We start from the raw sequence: 22,262 nt of genomic DNA on the forward strand, positions 1-22,262 counted from the left end.
GTACAGTACACTATTGGGTGCACCTGGCAATGGTGGAACAACCCTTTGGTGGTCTAGCATTCTGTCAAGTGGGTGAAATAACCCACTAGCTGCTAAATACAGAACAGCAGGAGACAGACACCTTCCTCACAGTAAGAAGCTTAGATGAATGAGTAATAAACCAAAATTCATCAAGGATATTAAGTGAATTAATGGAGTGTCAAGATGGTTTAAGATTATGGAAGACACAGATATAGTAGAGATTAATTAAGGTTTATAATGTGTGATAAGTGAAACAAGAGGAAGGAGGAGAATGTAAGTGAAGTATGACAAGTGGGACGACTATGAAAGAGCCTGGAGTTATAAGAGGATAAAATGTCAAGAAGTATGAGACGACGCATGACCCACCTTCTGTGTACAAGGAAATAGCTCATTCAACAGATTACACAGAAAATACAACGTACTGTATCATAAGAGCTCGCATTAGAGAACAGATATATTGAAGTTCCTTTGTTATGTGACTTACCTAAGATGAAGGCAATGACGAAGAAGGTAACTCCCAAGAACACTGCTACACCGGTGATGATGTGGATGAAATGGCTGATCTCTTTGGCAATGGGGGTTTCACCAGTTTCAAGACCAGAAGCCAACCCAGCAATACGGCCCATAACTGTGTTGTCGCCGATGTTGATCACAATACCCCTGGCAGTACCTGAAGAGCGGTATATTTGTTGTAATGATCAATTATATACAAAATCATCCCAAATATTCTTATGTTTCATGATACACAGTAGATATTTGTTCATGCACTGTTAAAGACAGCAAGTCCTCACCCTCCACAGCATTAGTGGAGAAGAAAGCGAGGTTCTTGGTCTCAAGGGGGTTCTCCGATGTGAATTCTGGAGAACGACTCTGGGGCTCACTCTCTCCAGTTAAGGAAGAGTTATCCACCTATGTGAGAGAAAAAATGATAATCAACTAAATTTAATACTGTAAAATTTAAATCTTTCTCATACTTTACCAAGTAACAAGAAATAACGAGTATAAAACATGAACATTATTTCATCTTAAAACAATAGTGCACAGGTTTGCATTAACACGGATTAACATAGTTCATCACACTGACCTTGAAGCCCCTAGCTTCAATGACACGGACATCAGCAGGGATGCGGTCACCGAATTTCACCTCGATGATGTCTCCTATGCAAAGTTCTTCAGCCTGAACATTCTGCTTTTCACCTTCACGAACCACAATGGCATACTATTGGGGAAAAGTACAAAGTTTATAGTTTAGTCTAAGGAGCACCAGGGAAACTTTTACTGAGTATTTGACTAGACTTTAATTTTTATTGAAAATCTTATCTTCACAAATCTAAAATTCAAATGTTAAAAAGTAAAAGTAAATTCTATATCAAATACTTGTACAATGAAAATTTCAAACTTCTGAATTAATAAACAATAAAATGGTTTCAAAATACAATACATAAATACAATTTTACCTTTAGTAAGTATGTGTTAACAAGAATACTGTAATAATGAATTGAGATACTACACACACACACACACAACATGCATCTACACTACTATTGTTAACTTCATTTCCACATGTTGCCCAGAATAATTAAGATGTTCTAACATACTACTTTGTCCTGTTAAGTACTAATAACGTTTCAAGTACTCAAATGTTTATACATAAATTCACCCCCCCCCCAAATACAATTATGCCAACACACTGAATTGGTTCACTTAAATTGCAGCAAACATGTACCCTCAATATGGTACTGAAACTCTACAGAACTTTTGAAAACTAAACCAGTTCTTTTATCCAATGACACACAGTCAAAAATGAAGTACAGTACTGTACAAATATTGGAAAAGCCAAACCCAGAGTTTTGTAACACTTACCAACGAGATGCTTCGGCTTTAGTATTCATACCTATATTTATTTCACCAATTCAACTTTGTCTATCTTATTTACAGGACCCCAGCTAGACTCTTTTACTACCTGACTTTAATTATCACAAGATTTTTTTTATCATCATCCACAATTTTTTTTAGAATTGAAAGTATTATTTTTTTGGCCCAAAGTTCTTTTCTAAAGTTGATATATTGTATAATACTTGCATAATAAAAAACCCACTGCATGCTAATCAAGAGATCCGAGTTATTAAATGCCAGTATTGACGACTGTGCTGGTCCCTCACTGAGCTTACTACAGTGAGTGTTGGGAGAAACTAACATGCCCAATTCAGTAAGAACCTAAAGTCATCTACAATTAATCTTTTTTTATACATAAAGCACTGTACATTATAATGTTGCAGTCAACAAATCCATAATATTGTTTAGTTATACAAATCCAGTAGTTGCCTCCTACTTGCACTGTATGAAAATACAAATGTCTCTAAAAATGAGGTAACCTTGATACAGTAGTATGATAATGGCAGTAAAGCTCAGGGGAGAGAAAAAAGGATGACTTTACTGGACAAGATTTAAAATTGTACAAAGTTTGAGATGGATTCAATTTAATTACTATATATCTGTTAACAGCCATTTCAGTGTTATCAGCTTTCTATGTATGACATTAACTGTAAGAACCTTCAACTCGACTTGTAAAGCTTCAATAATACCAGCAACAAGCTGAACCAGCTCCCAGTTCTTTATAAGCCATAATGGGTTCTGCTTTCAAGACAGGTCAAGCCTATAGATCAGGGGTCACCAAACTTTTTTCACAGTGGGCCGGATAACTGAAAGAATGACAAGCGCGGGCCGCATAATCATTCTGTTCAATAATTGCAAGCCAGAACGAAAGCTCTGGTAACGTCAGAGCGTAGGCGGAGCTACCACGAGCCGGGGAAGGACTTGGGATCCGGCCCGCGGGCCGTAGTTTGGTGACCCCTGCTATAGATGGAAGCATTATTTTTTTTTAAATTTCAATAGGGACAAATACTGAATGTAAGCATTATAAAAGTAAGGTCATTGAGCAGCTGATGGTGCGATATGAAAAAAATGGAACACAAGGAATATAAAACTTCAGCTGATGATGACCACCAATTCAGTGTTAAAGGCAGCAGAATGTGATGAGGGAGTGAATGATGGATAAAACCAGACAAGAGAAAGAGGTGAGGCAGCATGACAATTAGTAGCTTAACTTACTCGCAAAAATACCAGTGCAGTCTCTCCCTAAAGACTTTATTGTAGGTTTGGTTTATATATATCATGCAAATTCCACACACACAAAGCACACAAGGACAATATTACACAACCAGCACCATTTCTGTAAAGAGAACATTAATCCTCCATTGTTCAAGTTAAATACAGAAATACAGAACAAGAGGAAGACAGAAATATGGTGACTGTAGAAAACGGTAGAGTGGAATAATGAAGGATGTTCAACAGCAAATGAGTTAATTTATAATCTACTGTAATTAGTAAAGATCATTCTGTTTCATGAGAATTACAGATCTCCAGTCATGTACTTATCCCCACACTAAAGAAGGCAAGTGTGGCCCAGAGTAACCAAGATTTTTTTCTTTAGCATTAATTCTAAAATTCCTCTTTGCAAATTCCCTCGTGGTGGAGTGGTACAATGCACTAGAGATGATGACACATTGATGAAAGATGTGTTATAGGAAAGGGACTAGTACGAGACCCAACAGTGTACTGAAGACTTAGGCAGGAGTGTGTCAAATGAGCAGAGGATTGTGGAGTTGTCTTGGATGGAGACAGTGGATGGCGTAAAGAAAAGGACCGAGAGGGATTTTGGATGGTGGACCGAGAGGCCAGTTGTGAACAAGTATGGACTGTAGATTAAGGAAAGTTGAAATGTTACTTGCTGTTTATCGTGGTTGTCTCATGCATTAATGAATGAAAATAAGAAGAGCACAACATAACAAATGATATTGTGTGTGTGTGTGAAACCGAGACGATCAGACATGAGACAAAGACGGAAACTTGATTGACAAAACAGACAAGGATTAGTGTACAGTTGACTCTGTATAGGGTGTAGAGTGGAGACTGTGTAAGGGGGTATTGTATGGGGTGTACAGGGAACAACACAGTGTAAGGCTGCACGTACCACTCTCCTCAACAATGGGAACTCACATGTTAGTTGTGGGGAAACACAAATAATAACAAATAGGTCTATAATTCACCTGGGGAACCATGTTTTTAAATGATTCCATGATTCGGGAACTCTTGTTCTCTTGATAGTACGAGAAGACGCCCGTGATGATCACGACAGCTGTGAGTACAATGCCCAGGTACAACTGTAAACAAGCTCGTGAGAATCAGTCATGAACCCTTGTAAAGCTATCAACTCAAACTCCTTGTATGTATACTGGTATGTAGTATACACACTTCTGGATTGTCATCACAGTGCAATATCTTGCAATTTTTATGTGGTGCTCTGTCTTGGGTGAGCTAGAAGGCAAAAATTCAAGAAAAGGGACAAAATGCTAAAATAAAAAAAAATTTCAAAGCAAGACAAAATAAACTGGTGCTAACATTTCCAAGGACAACTTTTTACCAAAATATTACAGCAAATTTGGCTGTTATCCATATTACTAACCAATTAAATATAGAAACCTTCAATAAACATTTACAGTTTTTAATTTCATCTACCGGTACAGTACAGCACATCGTACTGTCATCCGAGAGGTCGCCAATTCCAGCCACAGCTTTTGAAAAACTACCAATTTCAGGCAAAATACATTACTAGACTATCAAGTCTCACTACACTCAATGAAGATACTAATGGTAACAAGTCGCTTGTAAGTATGTCATTAATAAAACCAAAATGGAAAAATTAAAAAAGTACCGAGAATGAAGATGAGCTTACCCAGCAGCATGGCCTAATCAGTTTATTAAAGACAAAATGCGTGTCAGGTCCATGAGGCTAGAAGCTAAGGTCCTTCCTTACCTCGTGTGATATAGAACATGGGGCATATAAACCGTTTTCTTTTGCACAACTGTGCCGTACTGTCTAATTACAGCTATCATTCCTTTCAGGTCCTCAGGTGCCATCAAAGTTATTTACCATGAGGAATTACAAAAAATTTACCTGAGGCACCAAATTCTTAAATGATTCCATGATAGCCGAGGACTTTGCCTCCTGGTAATAGGAGAAGACGCCGGTGATAATCACCACAGTCGTCAGCACTACTCCTAGGTACAGCTGTAAAACATCACCCAATCCATGTTAAATACTGCCCCTTACTATAATAACTTGATATTGTATTCCTATTTCCATAGTAAAGTTTAATAACTTATCCTGTTAAAAATAAAAATAAAAATTGACACTACAGTATTTCTTTTTAGCAAGATTAATCTTACATTCCCATGCATTATTTAAATTTGTGTATTTTAAATTTTAAATATTAATTCACATTTAAGTACAAACAACTAAAGTAGTTATTACTTTTTATGGAGTATCACTTTTCAAATATAACTAATACAAACAAATAACTCGGTATAAAAAGGCTCTAAAAAAAATTATCCTCATAAGACCAGGTCAAAGGTACAGAATTTAGACCCAATAAAGGACAACTATATAAGCCAACAGTGTCTAAATACTGTACAGTACAGGTCCTCCCCGACTTACGACCTGCCTCAATCGTACCAAAATTTTGTCAAATTACGTATTTTCAAGTCCCAACGTCAGTACACATACAAATTTTTTTTTTGCAATTCAATTTAAAATGGCTGGCAAGCTTAAAAGTGAGAGTTTTGTGTTACTGAATAGAAAAAGAGACACCCATTTTAGATTTTCTATGTATTATTTAAGCATTTTCGACTTACGACCCGGATTTGGGTCCCTAACCCCCATCGTAAGTTGTGGAGGAGCTGTAGTGTATTTTATGTACAGAAAAGGGTTGTGCACTGTCTCTATCAACATTTAGTCATCAGAAACTAATAGGATTTTTTACTTTGTCACGTTAAGATCCGAGAATCATTAAATTAGAAGAATCCAGCTTTAAAAACAATAGAATCAGTAACACAAAATAACAGTGAATCACATTACTAATTTTATGTTCTTGGTGTTGGATTCTATGTAATAAAATTAATCATTTTCACCTGAGAATCTCTCTACATATGTTCATTAGGAAAAGTTAAAAACAAAAAAACCTTAGTATTAATTATATGGTTAAAAACAGTTTCTATGTACTGTATACTATGAGAGGATCAGCTCACTATCAGAGGATCACTGCTCTCATCCTCTCAATTACTCTGCTGAAGGAAGGCGTTAGTAACATGAGAAACGTACTTGGCCAATCGACGGTGAAAAATAATATATACGTATGTGAAAATAAAACCCATAACACAAGATATTTAGTGTTTGTTGATAATTATGAGGAATAAAGTGATGACGGGGGAGGGGCGGGGGAACCAAATGAGAGTACACGAGGGGGGGTGGGGAGGGGCAGGGGAACCAAATGAGAGTATGAGGGGGTGTGTGGGGAGGGGCGGGGAACCAAATGAGAGTACACGAGGGGGGTGTGGGGAGGGGGGAACCAAATGATGAGGGGTGGGGAGGCGGGGAACCAAATGAGAGTACACGAGGGGGGTGTGAGGGGGAACCAAATGAGAGTATGAGGGGTGGGGAGGCGGGGAACCAAATGGTATGGGGGAGGTGTGTGGGGAACCCAAATGAGAGTACACGAGGGGGGGGTGTGTGGGGAGGGGCGGGGGAACCAAATGAGAGTACACGAGGGAGATGAATGGGGGTTATGGAGCAAGACATGGTGGCTATGGTAGGGCAAGATACAGATGATTGGCAAAGGACAACCATTTCCTAACCAATCCTGTAAATGGCCACACCTATACCCAATTCCCTACATTATCAAAAAACAATTTTAAATATAGTACGTGGAACTTATTCATTCCAATATATAATTATGTATCAAAGTTATAGTCGCAATTTAATGATTTTACGGCAGAAATTACTTGACATTTCGATGAAGGAAAATTTTTAAATAAGGCAACTACATCATCCTATATAATACATGATAAATTATCTTTAATGTTTATACCAATACTTGCAGCACGTCATCTCTTCAAAAATATGTTAAGAGTTAGGAGAGACACTGTAGATAGATATACTGTACAGATATTTGTAGATATATAGATGTATGAATGGACAGATAGATAGACATTAAAGAGACGACTGCAATATACCAAGGAACAAACAATAGACACATTATTAGACTGAGAAAAATATAAATAAACTAGGTATAAAATTAGCCAACATACATTATCATTGTTGGGTTCCTCCTCTGAAACAGCCTCAATGGAGTAGGCAATGAAACAGAGGATGGCTCCAATCCACAGGAGGAGTGAGAAGCCGCCGAAAAGGTTCTTGCAAAATTTCACCCACTCGGGAGTCTGCTTGGGTGGGGTGAGGGCATTTGGACCATCTCGTTCTGTACGTCGGAGAGCCTCAGCCTGCGTTAGACCCTAGAACAGAAAGAACAAGTTTAATATCTTACCAAGGGTGTTCTTCAGGTGATGATAATAGCCATGTGCAATTTTCAGATACCCCTGTATATCAAAATGATCTTTGTAAAGAAATCCAAAACAAACTGTCTTTTAAGGATGGCTGAACTGGATACATGTACTTATGAATACTGTATCACATCACCTAAGAGAACCACTTCCCAAGAACAACCAATCATATACACACCACATAAACCTCCCTCTAACAAGCTATATAGGGATCAAAGTCCATTATATCGAGGGTCTGTTAGATGTGATACGTTCCTCTAATGGACTATGTGGAGAGAAAAGTCCCTTATATGGAGGTTTCACTGTACACTCTGTATACAATGATAGAGAAACAAACAGCAGTGAGGAAATACATAGGAAAATTAATATACACTAAAGATAAAATTAGGAAAATTATTATACACTAAAGATAAAATGCCAAAGTGATCAGCTGTTAGGTGATAGACGAACAGGAAGGTGATGTGAAAACTCCCGGTAAGAATTAAATATTGAACACCACGTTACAATATTACCTACTTACAATGTTAATTTTTTTACATATACGGTAACCCCAAGAATAAAGATAATTACTGTACTTATTATTGAAGTTTATTTGTGGTAGAATGAACAGGACAAAACATTACCATGTGTGTACTGATAAGATATATAGTGCTATGCTATTATTTTCCCCACAAAGAATAATGTTAGATGTTTGGTGATGTAGCAGTTAAGTGTTTGCCTCTCACTACTACATCCCAGGTTCATTCCTCGGGTCAGATGCGAGAAGGTTTGTTATCCAGCGTGACTCTACCAAACATTGTGGGTTTTCTCCAGGTACTAACACTGGACAACAAATGACAGACATCAGAAACAACATAAGGATTAAATACACCAATAGTCTCCTTCCCCCATCAATAGAGTGAAGCAAATAAGAAAATTACATATACCACTACCGATAGACAAAATTTTAAGAGTAGAGAGAATAAGCAAGAGTCATAGCTACCATAATGAACACAAGTTAAATAAACAAACATCCTGGACCTACACTACACCATCAGTAAGACTTGTAACAATATTATACCATTACCATTGTGACCAAATCCTTTTCACTGTAAGTCACGGTGTGTTGGTGATGGCAGAAGCAAACAATATGTTCGTCTTTGCACTAATTCAAAATGGACACATGAAGAATAGCAGATGGAAGAGGTTTGTGTTTGAGAATAAATAGAAAAAATAAATAAATGAAAATATTGGGAATTTTGTATACAGTACTTGACAAATATATCAATGAATGGACAATGGGAGGAAGAAAAAACACTTGGTAAAAAATTATAATCAACCATTACTGTATCCATACCACAGCATACATACATCTTGTGTGTAAGTCAAGTATTGTACAGAATATTATTAAAGAAAAACTCACGACAAAACAAAACTTAGTAAAGAAATACAGGTATTGTTGTTGATGGAGGAGGCAAGGCAGCTGTGGTGTGGACAATGGCTGGCCAGATACTAAACACACTAGATAATTTAGTCCTCAGGGGTGTTGGTGGTACTATACAATGATAATGCTCATACTACTGGGTTCAATTCTCAGCCTGAGACAGATGTGAGGAAGTGTTATCCAGTGTGATAGAGAAAGAGCTGTATGACAAGACCAAACATGGCAGGTTTTCTCCAGGTACTCTGATCTTCTGCATTAACACTTGACAATTAAAGTTATAAACTAAAAAAGAACAGATCTGTCTGAATAGCTGATAAGTCGTGAAATGATAAATACAGTGAATACACATATCTTTATGAAATCTTTGTTTATATAACTTTCAACAGGAGAATAATGTCTGGACAAACCTTTCAATTTGACCTTCAACCTTGAGCTCAACATTTACTGAACTTTAACACCCAGACAATAAACACATCTGTATTTGATGGTTAGACTGTCCTCCAAATTTGAAGTCACCGGTAATCCAAGTGAAACAAAGAGTAGTTAAGTTTTCAGCAATGTACCGGACAGTTGTACAGATGAGTTACACTATGTGCTCCCTCTAGTACAGGGGGGGGGGGGGATCATGACTGCAGAATCAGATGCACAAATAATGTCTCTCTGGAGGACTATATGAGGCAGTAAGAACAGTTATAGAAATATCTAACTAATAAGGTAGACACAGAGACTAATACACAAGGAAGGAAACCCTGAAGACATGACCCAGATGTACAGTGGCACATGACATACATTGGGTAAAAACTAAGTCATGTAATGTATGTGTGAGATCCATCGTACACAAATATTTTAAGTGCAATGCTAGAAAGGCCAGTCATACTCACTGAGTCAGGGTTGACACTAAGTCGCTGGAAGAGTTCCTCAATGGGGACCTTGTGCTCATCAAGTTCCAACTCCCTCTTCAGATTGTCCATATCCTTCTCCCCCTTCTTCGCCTTTGCCTTGGGCATCTTCTTTGTGGACTGCAAGAAACAATATTCAGTTAGATACAGAGAAAGGGAAATATATTGCAGTACAAGTATGTGTTAGTTGCATCACAGTTTTGTGCTAAGGAAGTCCAAAATGTCTGGCTCTTGTTACTTTTCTGTATATCTTTATTTAGTGTCATGCCATTCAAGTATTTCAAAGCATCATTCAACATGTGCAGTGAGCAGTCTTTTCACTTCCGAGATTTTCTTACTTGAGAGTTTGCAGCAGTTCCTTTCTTCACACAGTGCTTAATTCACCATCAGATCAGAAGGTAACATTCCCAACAGTGTGGGGTTCCAGCCACTATGGCAAGGTGGGTTAACCAGACCTCAACACGCCAGGAGGTACGGTACATCATTTATACCGTGTTTGATGCCTTCTGTCCTCTCTTAGACCCGAGGGAGGGATGGCCACAGGTAGGTTCTTCATCATATAAGACAACAGTCACCTATCATGTTACTATGTTCCTCAAACAGCCTCAGAGGTCATGATACAGAGTACTGTTTTATTCCTGCACTATACAGTAATATCTTCTTCCCTCTTATGAGTTCAAGTCCTTAATATGTGAGGGTGACCAACCCAGGGTGACTAACCCAAGGTAACCTTATGTACCAGAATGGGAAGAGTGTATCCCCATATACGAGAGACTACAGTAACAATTAAGGTTTTACATTTAGAAATACAAAAATTTAAGCAATATCTACCTGAGAAATAAAATATTTGTCTTTTGCTTCACACAGCTAATGCATAACTGTAACAAGATGTCTAAAATGTAGATAAACTTAAAAATATGAACATTACCATAAAAAGCACATGTTGAGAAGTCAACAAATATCCTCATAAAAAGTGTCATTAGAAAAGTCTTGTCAAATAGAGTCGTACAGCTGTGGCCAGAGGACCATACACTGAACAAACATTCACTTACACATTCACAGCCACTCAACAGTCCTACCAAGTTGTCTATACTCCATCATGCACAAACCCACCACCTTCTACAAACAAGCTCAAACAACCTCAACTGAATAACATTATTATAGTTTCTTACAGTACACCTTATTATAGAAATTTAATTTAGCTTATACCAGAAACTCATGTAATTAAATACTGTACTAAACTCAGGACTTGTTATTATCAGTAAATAATTGCAAACAGGAATTATTAAATTACAGGAGTTCAGGTACACTTACAACATAGTCTTTACAGTTCTTTCTTAGCAACACTGCAAATACACCACAAACAGTACAACTTCCTACAGCTGTGATGTGTTACTTGCAGTGTTACTAACAAAGTGACAAGAAAAGTTTTCATTATTTCAGTTGTGTATAGAGCATGAAGAGCAATTTTCTCACACACACGTCACTCAATACCACCAGTGGCTCACAACACGTCAGTGAACCATAAAAAATAAATGGACAGACAAGAAAATAGAAATAAAAGCAATAAATGTAACGAAGAAAAAATTAAAGAATAAACATTAAAAACCTGGAAATTTGAAGAAGTTATAACCAGCTTGGAGAAATTCAGATGCGGTACATCACTATGGCACCACATGTTACAAAAGTTATCACAAGAGTATAGTCTATGAGAGCAAGTATCCACCACCATCAGCAACTCGGTAGTCCCACTATCTATCCTCTATACGGTATTACGGGAACTCCTCTCGTCTTCACAACCTTATCAGGCTCCAGCGAGTAAAATAGGGGAGTTTGATGGCTGTAACGTCTGTCATATCGAGAAATAAGCAAACGTTGCTCCACTATCATTTATGACAGGGTATATTTTTTTTCCATTTAATTCTACTACAGTACTAATGCAATTTAATAAAATCACCCTTCAATTCATTTTATAAAGTTATTCTTTGAATTGGTAACTCAACATTAACTGTGCTTTTATTGAAAACTTGGGTAAATTCTTTTATCAAAATAAAAATTCAGAAAATGAAAGGTCAAAACCGATGATGTATTTTCTTGGGAATGTGTCGAATTACGTCGTCTACGGAGATCATTGCCTGCTATAGGTACTGTACATCAGCTGCTGTGTATGTACTGTGAGGTAAGCACTACTCATACATCACTACTAACACTAAATTTTGCTTCATTAAGAGGATGTCAATTTTATGTTAAGATTGGAGCTTTTAAATAAAAAATCAAATAAAAACTAAGCTAACTGTACTTTGAAAAACCAGTAATAAGATTCTTGTTCAGGTCAATAAAATGAAAACATTATGGCAAGGTATCTGCTATACTGTACAGAGTGGGCATCTGTCAGGGGTGTGGTGAGGCTACAAAAGTTTCTCAATCACTGAACTACTGTAGTACAGAAAACAAAACTGGTTTAAAAAAGTCTTGAGGGGAAATAAAAGTGAGTTTACAAGGTACAGTATACAAAAAAGTGAAAAGTACAATGCAGAGTAAAAATTGGTGAAAAAATAAAGTAAGGTAATGAGCAGAGCATAAAGAGTGGTTTAAAGACCCGGCACTATGAGCAGGTGTGGCCAAGATAACATGCAAGACCCGGCACTATGAGCAGGTGTGGCCAGGTCAGACAAGTACAGTAAATAATGACAAAGGCACTTGTGCAAAGGCTTAATTAGCTATTAGTGTTTGATAATACAGTACAGTTATCTACAGATATCTCCAGTACAGTCTAAGTCAGAGAGATTAAAGGCTGTTCTTTGATATTTTCAGAACATTCCTAAAATACAATACATTACAGTAAGATGTCCACATGTTTGCTTGATTACAGTAAATCATCTGTGATAGATTAAGACCTACAGTATGCCCTGTAAGTATCTACTTTCATCTACTATGATTTAAAATGGTCAACTGTAAGGATAAGTTTACGGTAATTTACAAACTGGAGATTCTGCGAGGAAACGGTTCATTGATTTATGAGGAAAGATCAGCAAGAAACACAAAAATATATATTTTAAAAGGATTGGTGCAGTTGGTCACATGGGTGTTAATTCTAAATTGTCTAGCAATAGGAAATTATAAAAATTATTATGCAAATAAAATTGATCGTAAATTTCTTAAAACAAACGATGTGACAATAACTAAGAACTTTTGAATGGGGCTTAATAAGTGTGGAAGGTGAAGCACCTCAAACAAGGATTGTGGTGATGGTTGTGGTAAAGGTGGGGCAACAACATGGAATGTCTTTTGTTAACATACATGGAATTTTAAGTTTGGAATATTCAAGCTTTTTGTTTTTAAATATATTTAATATTTATTTTCTAACCTTGATAGGTGTTGGTGTCAGTACTCAAAATTAGAGTCCTAATATTCTTAATATCTAGTTCTTTTTCTGTTGCAGGATATGGTCAATAAATAGAAGGAAAAGACAGTCAGTAGGTTATATTTTACTGTAAATACACCACACTATTTGTGGGAGTATAAACAGGGCACGGATAATGAAAGTTTAGTTGACTACACACATGTAATAACAATACTGTAGTCAAGAGCTGTACAGTACAGGGTAAACATGATAGCCACAGGAAGGAGACACACTTAAGTTTAATTCAATAAAATTCTCCCACTTTCTGATGTTTGTTAAATTTGGCCAAAAGAGGATTTTTAATTTTAATTTTTTGGCATATACTGTACACTACAGTACAGTATACGCTAATACACACTAATATCAAAGAAAATTAATAAAAACTTGAACCGAAAAATGGTTTAAAATGCAAATTTGCTAAGGATCACCCAAGTACGTCTTGGAAGTGACCCTAGATAGGCTAGACATCAAAAGGCCTAATAGTTTGCAGGTTAAAAGTTCATTACACTTGAAGCAGGTAGCATGCATATTGATTTACCATCATGAACATGCAATATATGGTTAAAGATGTGCAAGCACAGAGGCAAGGTTTACTAGGTTGCAGCACTTGTGTACAAATAATGTGTTGACAGAAATCTAAATGAAAGAAGGGCGTCACACGGTAGTAATTTCTCTTTTTGTCCTGTCTCAAGAAATGCTACCTTAGGGTCCCCTTTCACGGTTCGGTTATCATCAGGGATGGTTCGATCCGTGGCGTGCCGGTACGAATCTGTTCTGCCCGTCTGAAAGAAAAATTGGCAACAAACCACATACAGTCTAACCTTATTATTTCAATCCTTCCATTGAATACTTTAAACCACACTTTTCTCAGATTCACTTTACCTGTCATGCTATCCTGTATTTTATTATGGTACCTGAACTAATGCACTTGTAAGTATTAAATGCAAACTCAGAAAAAAAACGAAAAACTATTTACTGTAACAATATTTACATTTAACCCCCTACACAAAGTATGGTGGTCTCTTCAACACAGGTGAACATAGAGAGGCTAGAGGCACTTCAGTCTATAGCATTAATGGCAGCGAACCAACCAGACTAAACCTAACCAACATTGGATTTAATTTGATTGGTTTGTACTTGGTTACAAAACTTCGCTACTTTGAAAGATTAAAATAAACCCTCTATTGCTTTCCCTTTTCTTCCATTGAAATTGCATTCAAACCTAAAAACCAATCTGTTTATTTCCCATTAATAAGAAGATAACATGGCTGATTTAGCTCATCCTTTAAGTGGGGAGATACTCTATACAAATTACAAAGATCTCTACTGTAGTCAACAATTAAAACAACGAGAAAATGTGGTTTAAAGTACGTGTACATCATCTGATCCAACACTGGTTTATTTTCTCAGCTGGTAAACCCAACAGAAAAAGTTCATACACATTATTAAACCAATCAAAAGTAAACAAAACAAACACATAAAAACCATAGCAGGTTAAATCAATCAGATACGGGGGAAGTTTAGTAACATTATGCTTTGGAAGGATTCATATTAAAATGATTAACATGTTTGTAAATCAAAGTTACATTTAAGAGGTCATTTCCGAGGATCAGAAGTGGTATGACTGTGTGTGTGTATGTATGTGCGCATTTGTGTGTGCATACTGTATATCAGAGCCATAACAAATTTTAAACCTTTGACGGTCAGTTCTGGGAGTTCAAAATTAGCCTGGCACTGATATTTGAGCCTTTAAGACATACTGTGAATGCCTTTTACACAACCAGAAACACATCATGCCACATTTGAACCCCTGATATGACCCTCTTAAATACTTCTATCAAGGTTTAATTTACAAACACTTCATCTCGGGGCTTCTCTTGTTATCTACCATATAGTTGCTCATGTCATGCATTCTCAGCATTGACCTAATGTTGCACAGGATGCACATTCACAGTTAGTTAGCAACATAAACATTATCATTCACCTAGCAGGTTTATTTCAACACTTGCAACATCAGAATGGTTGTGAATAGTTTGCCATGCAGGTCAGAACAAATTATCAACCTCCTTTCTTCGACATACTGTACTACTTACAAACTTAATACATTACCTGAAAGTGAATTATATTGTTACTATATTCTTAACATTACCTCAACAAGCAAGACAATATCTCAGAATAGGTATAGTAACCCCTAATATATTTACAATGTTTAGATACCACCTGAAAAAAAAATGTTTTGGTAATGAACAAGACGTTGGTCCAGGCATTTCCTGAGCATGGTAACTAACACTACTTTGACGACTGTACAGAGAAAACTTTACCTCTTCATTAACTCGGCCAAACTACATTAAACTTTCCCTTATGATGCATATATTCTGAGAGGTAGGATGAGGCTACTGTTCCTCATAGCCATGTTAAGTGAGTGATGGAACAAGTGGAACGAAACGGACAAAAACAAACATGTAACATGACCACACCTCAAACCCTCCCCCGCCACGCCCCAGGACACCCCCCCCTCTTCATTTCTCTGTATTCTACCACGCTTCACCCCCTCTCCTTCCTCCCCCCTGAACCCTACACCCCCTTCCCCAGTAAAACACGCTACACACACACTCTCTCTCTCCCCAGCCACACCTCCCACATAGATTCATTTAATTAACCAAATTCAAACTTTGATAAATAAAACAAAATAACGGGTTGCTAGTAATTTCTGATATTACTCTAATCTTAGTGAAATAATATGAATTAAAAAATCACGAATACAATAGCAAACTGGGAATGACAAAACAAAACATGTGAAAGAAAATGGCGTGAGGGACCAAACAAAAAACTTTCCACTTAGAAAACGGTTACTAAGAAGAAGTTTTCCTAGAACGGGTTAGGTGTGTAACGCACTAACACACACACATAATTTACCTTATTTATTATTATTATTAACATTACGGTATTATTATTACAGTACGATTATCATTTTATTTTAGTATTATTCCAGTATCATTATTACTACTAGGACCGCCATTAGTTTTTCCTTATCATTATCATCACCACCACCCACACATAAAACTGTACACACACTCAGCTGCATAAGAGTTAGGCATCTCCTTAACTTTATCAATAAACAAACACTATCACTTTACGGGCCCAAGGCTCTAACGCAGTTACCCCCAAACGTTAATAAACGTTTTCTAGTATAACATCTTTATCTACGGGTAACAGCGGTTAATGATAGCCAAGCCTGTGCAAATTCAACTCTGGTTAATGTTAGGTTTGTTGACGGCCGTGATTACATGAACCTCCTTATATTTTAAGGCTTATGTTAAATTCCTCAAGTGACCTGGTTTTAAAAGGTACAGTAGATTGACCAACAAAGACCTTTGTTTATCAAAGGTTTTCCCAGGTGCACCACACAGGAAATGGCCACCAAACGACACATTTTTGCGTGATATATAACATAATAATTAATTGGAGGTGTGAAATATATCTGTTTCTAATATACCAATTTGCATTTATATCACACCAGAAGATTAATAACCCTAGCTTATTTTACTTAATTAAACACCTTTACCTAACAACCAAAACTAATTCCCAGGTAGCATTAGGGCGTTTAATCATCAGGTGAAATAAATAGGGGTGCCAAATCCGCATGTAATCCCTGGTTCAATACAATATTAATCCTCGTTTATCTCAACCTTCAAGTGGTAATCCAATAAGTAATCCGAACTTATCCAACAAGCCAATACCAACCGTTGAGAATGATCCCCCTGTGTTTACGATCCTATCAGTTGTGTAACCGACCACTGGATCACCCCCCCCCCCACCTACGCCTCGCTATCCAGAGCTACTACTACACCAGTACCTCTCCTCGCTACAACTAACGCAAAAAGGCTACTAAATTATCAGTGACGCATTTTTTTTTAACGAGCGAGGGGTGGTGTGTGTTGGGCCAGTGTCGAGTTCTCCTCCAGGCGGGGATGGTGGACAGGTAGCGGGGGTAGTGGGGGGTAGTGGGGGGGTAGTGGCGGTGGTAGCGTAGGCGGTATGCGTGGGGGTGGTATAGTGTGGGGGGGATATATGGTGTGGGGGAGTATGGTATGGGGGAAGAAAGTGCCCAAAAGTATGGTGGTATGTGGGGGGATAGTGGCGGTAGTGTGTATGTATATATGTAGTGGTATAAGGGCAGTGTGGGGGGCAGTGGCGGTGGTAGCGCAGATAGTGGCGGTGGCAGCGTGGGGGCAGAAGGGGGGGATATATGTGGGGGATATATGGTAGTGGGGGGATAGTGGCGGGGCAGTGGGGCAGGGCAGGTAGCGGGGGGTAGGCGGTGGTAGCGTGGGGGAGGCAGAAGTATGGTGGGGTAGTGGGGGGGTGGTAGCGTGGGGGTAGTGGTATGGAGGGTGGGGGTAGTAGCGTGGAGGGTAGTGGTAGCGGGGTAGGGTGGGTAGGGTAGTGGTAGCGTGGGGTAGTGGTGGTAGCGTGGGAGGGTAGTAGGTAGCGTGGGAGGGTAGTGGTAGCGTGGGGGTAGTAGTGGATGTGGTGGTCTGGGTGTGGCGGTGTGTTAAAGTTTGCGATGATAGGAGTATGGTGTAGCGGTGTTAAGATGTGACATGCTGTAGTGGCTTGGGGTGGTATGGGCTGGGCGGGAGTTCATCTTGCCAACCGGCTAGAAGCGTAAAACAAAAACTCCCATATTCCACGGTGTCCAGATATACCATTATTCCTTCCCTTCTCTACCCCCATAACCTAACCTAACCTCACTTAACCTAACCTTAAAGCAGTAAGTATAAAGACACAGCCGACGGTATAAACCTCTAGTGAACAACGAACGAGGGAGAGATTTAACAGGGGTCGAGAAAGCTGGGGCGAAAAAAAATCAGCTGAGGAACGGATGGTGCTCTTGCGTGTGGGGGGGGGGGGGGGAAATGGTGGGGGGACGAGTGGTACAGTGGGAGGGGGGAGAGATGAACGAAGGTTGTACCCCCCCTCAGGCCACACCCCTCCACCGTCCAGTAGAAAAACAACAACTGTTTTAAAGGGACGTAAAGCTCGTAACCCACAGCTGTTCCCGCGTCTCACCATAACAACACACGCCCCCTCCCCCTAACACCTGTCACCACCGTTCCCTACACCGCCAACTCAACACAAAGCGCTTTTAATCCACATAGTGACCGCTGATTGTGGGATGGTGCGCCTTCCTATATACGGGGTGTTTACAAAGTCCCTTGGAGTTTGTTTACAGCCCTTTGAGGATAAGTATTCCACTGTTTTCAGTCGTCTATGTAACTATTCTTAACGACCGTTGGGGCAGTTTTTTTTAGTTTAACGCAAGAACACGCCACCGCCGCTCTTAATGACATCACGTTACTGCATGCAGCGACGCAGAGCTCCGTTGTGTTCACCCAACTGCATCCTCTTGCACCTGAGTCACAACATCACCCACATCCTCCCTCGTCTTTATTTCCTACATATTTATTTTTTCAACCGTCACTAGTTCAACCACGTCATTACACACATTCTCCCACCTCAGTTCATGCCGATAGCATTGTTCACTTACATCAGTATTATTGCATCGTGTATTGATTTTAACTTCAAATTACTAAATTGGTAAACACTGGTTTGGAAACAGTAGTGGATGAGTGGAACAAGTTACCAAATATCATCATTAACTCGAATACGCTGAATAGCTTCAAACATAGGTTGGATGCTTTTATGAACAATAGGGGTTGGGTATAAACGGGACTGCCCAGTATGGGTCAATAGGCCCGCTGCAGTTTCCTCCATTCTTATGCTCTTGTGTTCTTATGTCTAAAGCACGAGAGCCTTCAGAATCCCGCTACAGATTTACAATGGTGGGTGGAATGTGCCGTCGCGCGTGGAGACAGTCTTCACTGCACCACCACCGTCCACAGAATCAAGTCCACGCGTCTTGCCACACATCATAAAAATAAGAACATAAGAATGGAGGAAACTGCAGCGGGCCTATTGACCCATACTGGGCAGTCCCGTTTATACCCAACCCCTATTGTTCATATGAGCATCCAACCTGTGTTTGAAGCTATCCAGCGTATTCGAGTTAATGATGATATTTGGTAACTTGTTCCACTCATCCACTACTCTGTTTCCAAACCAGTGTTTACCTATTTCGCGCCTAAATCTAAATTTGTCTAATTTAAAACCATTGTTACGAGTTCGCTCCTGGTTGGATAATTTGAGTACCTTTGTAATGTCCCCTTTGTTCAGCCCTGACTTCCATTTATACACCTCTATCATATCGTCTCTCAAGCTACGTCTCTCGAGGGAGTGCAAATTAAGATGCTTTAACCTCTGTAGTCAAGGTTCCTAATGCCCGGGATTAGCCTTGTCATTCACCTCTGAATTCTTTCCAAGGATTCTATATCCATTCTGTAATAAGGTGACCAGAATTGAACTGCGTAATCCAAGGGAGGTCTCACAAGCGCAAGATATAGTTTTCGGATGACCTCGCTAGTCTTGTAACTAACACTCCTTCGTATGAACCCAAGTACTTTATTAGCCTTGTTTCAAGCTAATACACATTGTTTACTTGGCTTAAGGTTCCTACTTATCATTACTCCTAAATCTCTCTCGCATTTGACTGATCCTTCCAAATGTGTTCTTGTGTTGTGGACGTCTCCAGTCTACTGAGCACGGGAAAATCCTCCGCACACCAGTCTTTCACTGTAACGACATAATCACTGCAGAAAGAAGTAATTTTGCAGAATAATACAAATTCAACAGCGGAAAAATATACTTGTACAATCGTATATGAAACCTAAGCCAAGTGCATAGAATCAAACGGTGGTGTCGGTGAGCAGGAAGTTGAATCTTTGGTAACACAACGCGAGTTCGGTTCTAAGAACGTAAGCACATAAGAATTAAGTAAACGAATAACCTGTTCATCTTGACTAACGCCAATGGTTTTGATTCTTAGTTTTTAAACCAACCTAATAAAATCCATTATTACACTTTCAGTTACAAGTAAAATAGGAATGTCCATCGTTAGCAACTTCTGAGAATGCGACTGCCGGGGCTGTTATGGTGATGTAAGCAAAACATTAGTCAACACCACATAGGCAGGGTGTGTGTGTACCGGTTACACCACCACCTCACGCGAGACGATACAAATGCTGTCACATCCAAGAATAGAACAACGAGCTGATCTAGGCAAAAAATATACAGTATACTAACTCTGGTGACATAAGCAACAATAATTAATTGTTAAAATGGCAACTACCAGTAATAATTAAATATGACAACTCCCAGAGGAAAAGGATTACAGGAGGAAAGAGAATATGAAGAAAAAGAGAAAAGGAAAACAAGCGAGAATTAGAAAATAAAAAAAAATAATAAACAAAAGAAGGCAGGAAGTGGGGGAAAAGATAAAAATATGACGGAAAATAAGACAAATGTGATGAATAAGACGGAAAGATGAAGAAAAAGAGGAAATTCAAGGAAAATTAAGACAAGTTGGAAAGAAGGAAAAAATTATCAAAGGGGGAGAAAGAGTGGGGGATGGAGGGAAGGTAGGACTGCGGGAAGAGGCGGAGGGAGGGTAGGACTGCGGGGAGAGGTGGAGGAGGTGCAGGACTGCGGGGAGAGGTGAGGGAGGGTAGGACTGGTGGGGAGAGGTGGGAGGAGTGGGTAGGACTGCGGGGAGAGGGGTGGAGGAGGGTAGGGACTGGTGGGGAGAGGTGGGAGGGAGGGTAGGACTGTGGGAAGAGGCGGAGGGAGTGGTGACCAGGGGAGAGGTGGAGGGAGGGGTAGGACTGGTGGGAAGAGGCGGAGGGAGGGGTGGGACTGCGGGGAGAGGTGGGAGGAGGGTAGACTGCGGGAAGAGGTGGGAGGGAGGGGTGGGGACTGGTGGGAAGAGGCGGAGGGAGGGTAGGGACTGCGGGGGAGAGGGGTGGAGGGAGGGTAGGACTGCGGGAGAGGTGGAGGAGGGTAGGACTGTGGGGAGAGGTGGGAGGGAGGGGTAGGGACTGGTGGGAAGAGGCGGAGGAGGGGTAGGGACTGTGGGGAGAGGCGGAGGGAGGGTAGGACTGGTGGGGAGAGGCGGAGGGGGAGGTGCAGGACGGTGGGAGAGGTGGGAGGGAGGGTAGGGACTGGTGGGGAGGTGGGAGGAGGACTGCGGGAGAGGTGGAGGAGAGTAGGGACTGCGGGGAGAGGTGAGGAGGGTAGGGATCAGTGGGAGAGGTGGAGGGGAGGGACTGGTGGGGAGAGGTGGAGGGAGGGTGGGACTGGTGGGGAGAGGTGGAGGGAGGGTAGGACTGGTGGGAGAGGTGGAGGGGGAGGGTAGGACTGCGGGGAGAGGTGGAGGGAGGGTAGGACTGGTGGGAGAGGAGAAAAGGTAGGAGGGAGGAGAGGGGAGAGGATAAGGTAGGGCTGAGGGGAGAAGGTAGGGCTGAGGGGAGAAGGTCGGGCTGAGGGAGGGGGGGGGAAGGAGAATTTACCAAGCGCAGTTTCGTAAAATACCAAGATTTTCGCTGACGTCACATTAATACCGAGGACCTTGGTGATGGTACAACACTAAATCAGTTGTTCATAATGCCTTAACGACCCAATTGGCTGGTTAAACAGGACCAATCTAAAGCACTAGCCAAGTGACGTAGTGGAAAGATCTAATTGGCAGGATGAATTTTCGACGTCCTGATTGGTGCGTGGATAGGTTGGCTAGTGAGGGTTAGATAAGTGCCAGTAATCCATTAAACTGATTGGTCGGCAAAAGTTCAACAAGATCGGGGCCCTAACCTAATCAGAATTGGACCTAATCCTAAGCAAATTAGAACAGGGACCTAATTCAACAGGTACCCCGATCTAATCAGAACTTGGCCCTCCAGATAATACCTAAATGACAACTCCTGTGAACCTCAAAGTCTCAATGGGTCCCCAAACAGCCTCGATAGATTGGGGCCCAAATGACCCCCGGGCCTACCATAAGAACCAAACTGACGGCCATTGGATCATATCGCCCACCCCAATCACCCTTAACTGTCTCCATAAACTTGTATCGTACTGGATTGGCCAATTTCCCATAACGGCATGA

At 40.0% G+C, this 22,262-nt stretch overlaps 1 protein-coding gene across 9 annotated transcripts in view; it reads right to left on the minus strand.

Annotated features, from left to right (window-relative positions):
* The window catches only part of LOC121869643 (sodium/potassium-transporting ATPase subunit alpha-like), a 168,550-nt gene that overhangs the window by 15,055 nt on the left and 131,233 nt on the right, over positions 1-22,262 (minus strand). For 6 of the 9 annotated variants that reach the window (XM_042371161.1, XM_042371158.1, XM_042371159.1 and 3 more), the window contains 7 exons: positions 13,906-13,986; positions 9,784-9,921; positions 7,228-7,431; positions 4,131-4,244; positions 1,106-1,240; positions 813-930; positions 506-691 (listed from right to left, as the gene is read on the minus strand). In XM_042371161.1, coding sequence (XP_042227095.1) covers positions 506-691; positions 813-930; positions 1,106-1,240; positions 4,131-4,244; positions 7,228-7,431; positions 9,784-9,921; positions 13,906-13,986 — 976 coding nt within the window. The remainder of the gene's footprint in view (positions 1-505; positions 692-812; positions 931-1,105; positions 1,241-4,130; positions 4,245-7,227; positions 7,432-9,783; positions 9,922-13,905; positions 13,987-22,262) is intronic. The other 3 variants (XM_042371164.1, XM_042371165.1, XM_042371166.1) reach the window with 1 other exon arrangement.

Source organism: Homarus americanus, unplaced genomic scaffold (assembly GCF_018991925.1).
Source record: "Homarus americanus isolate GMGI-L3 unplaced genomic scaffold, GMGI_Hamer_2.0 scaffold23578, whole genome shotgun sequence".
Lineage (NCBI taxonomy): Eukaryota > Metazoa > Arthropoda > Malacostraca > Decapoda > Nephropidae > Homarus > Homarus americanus.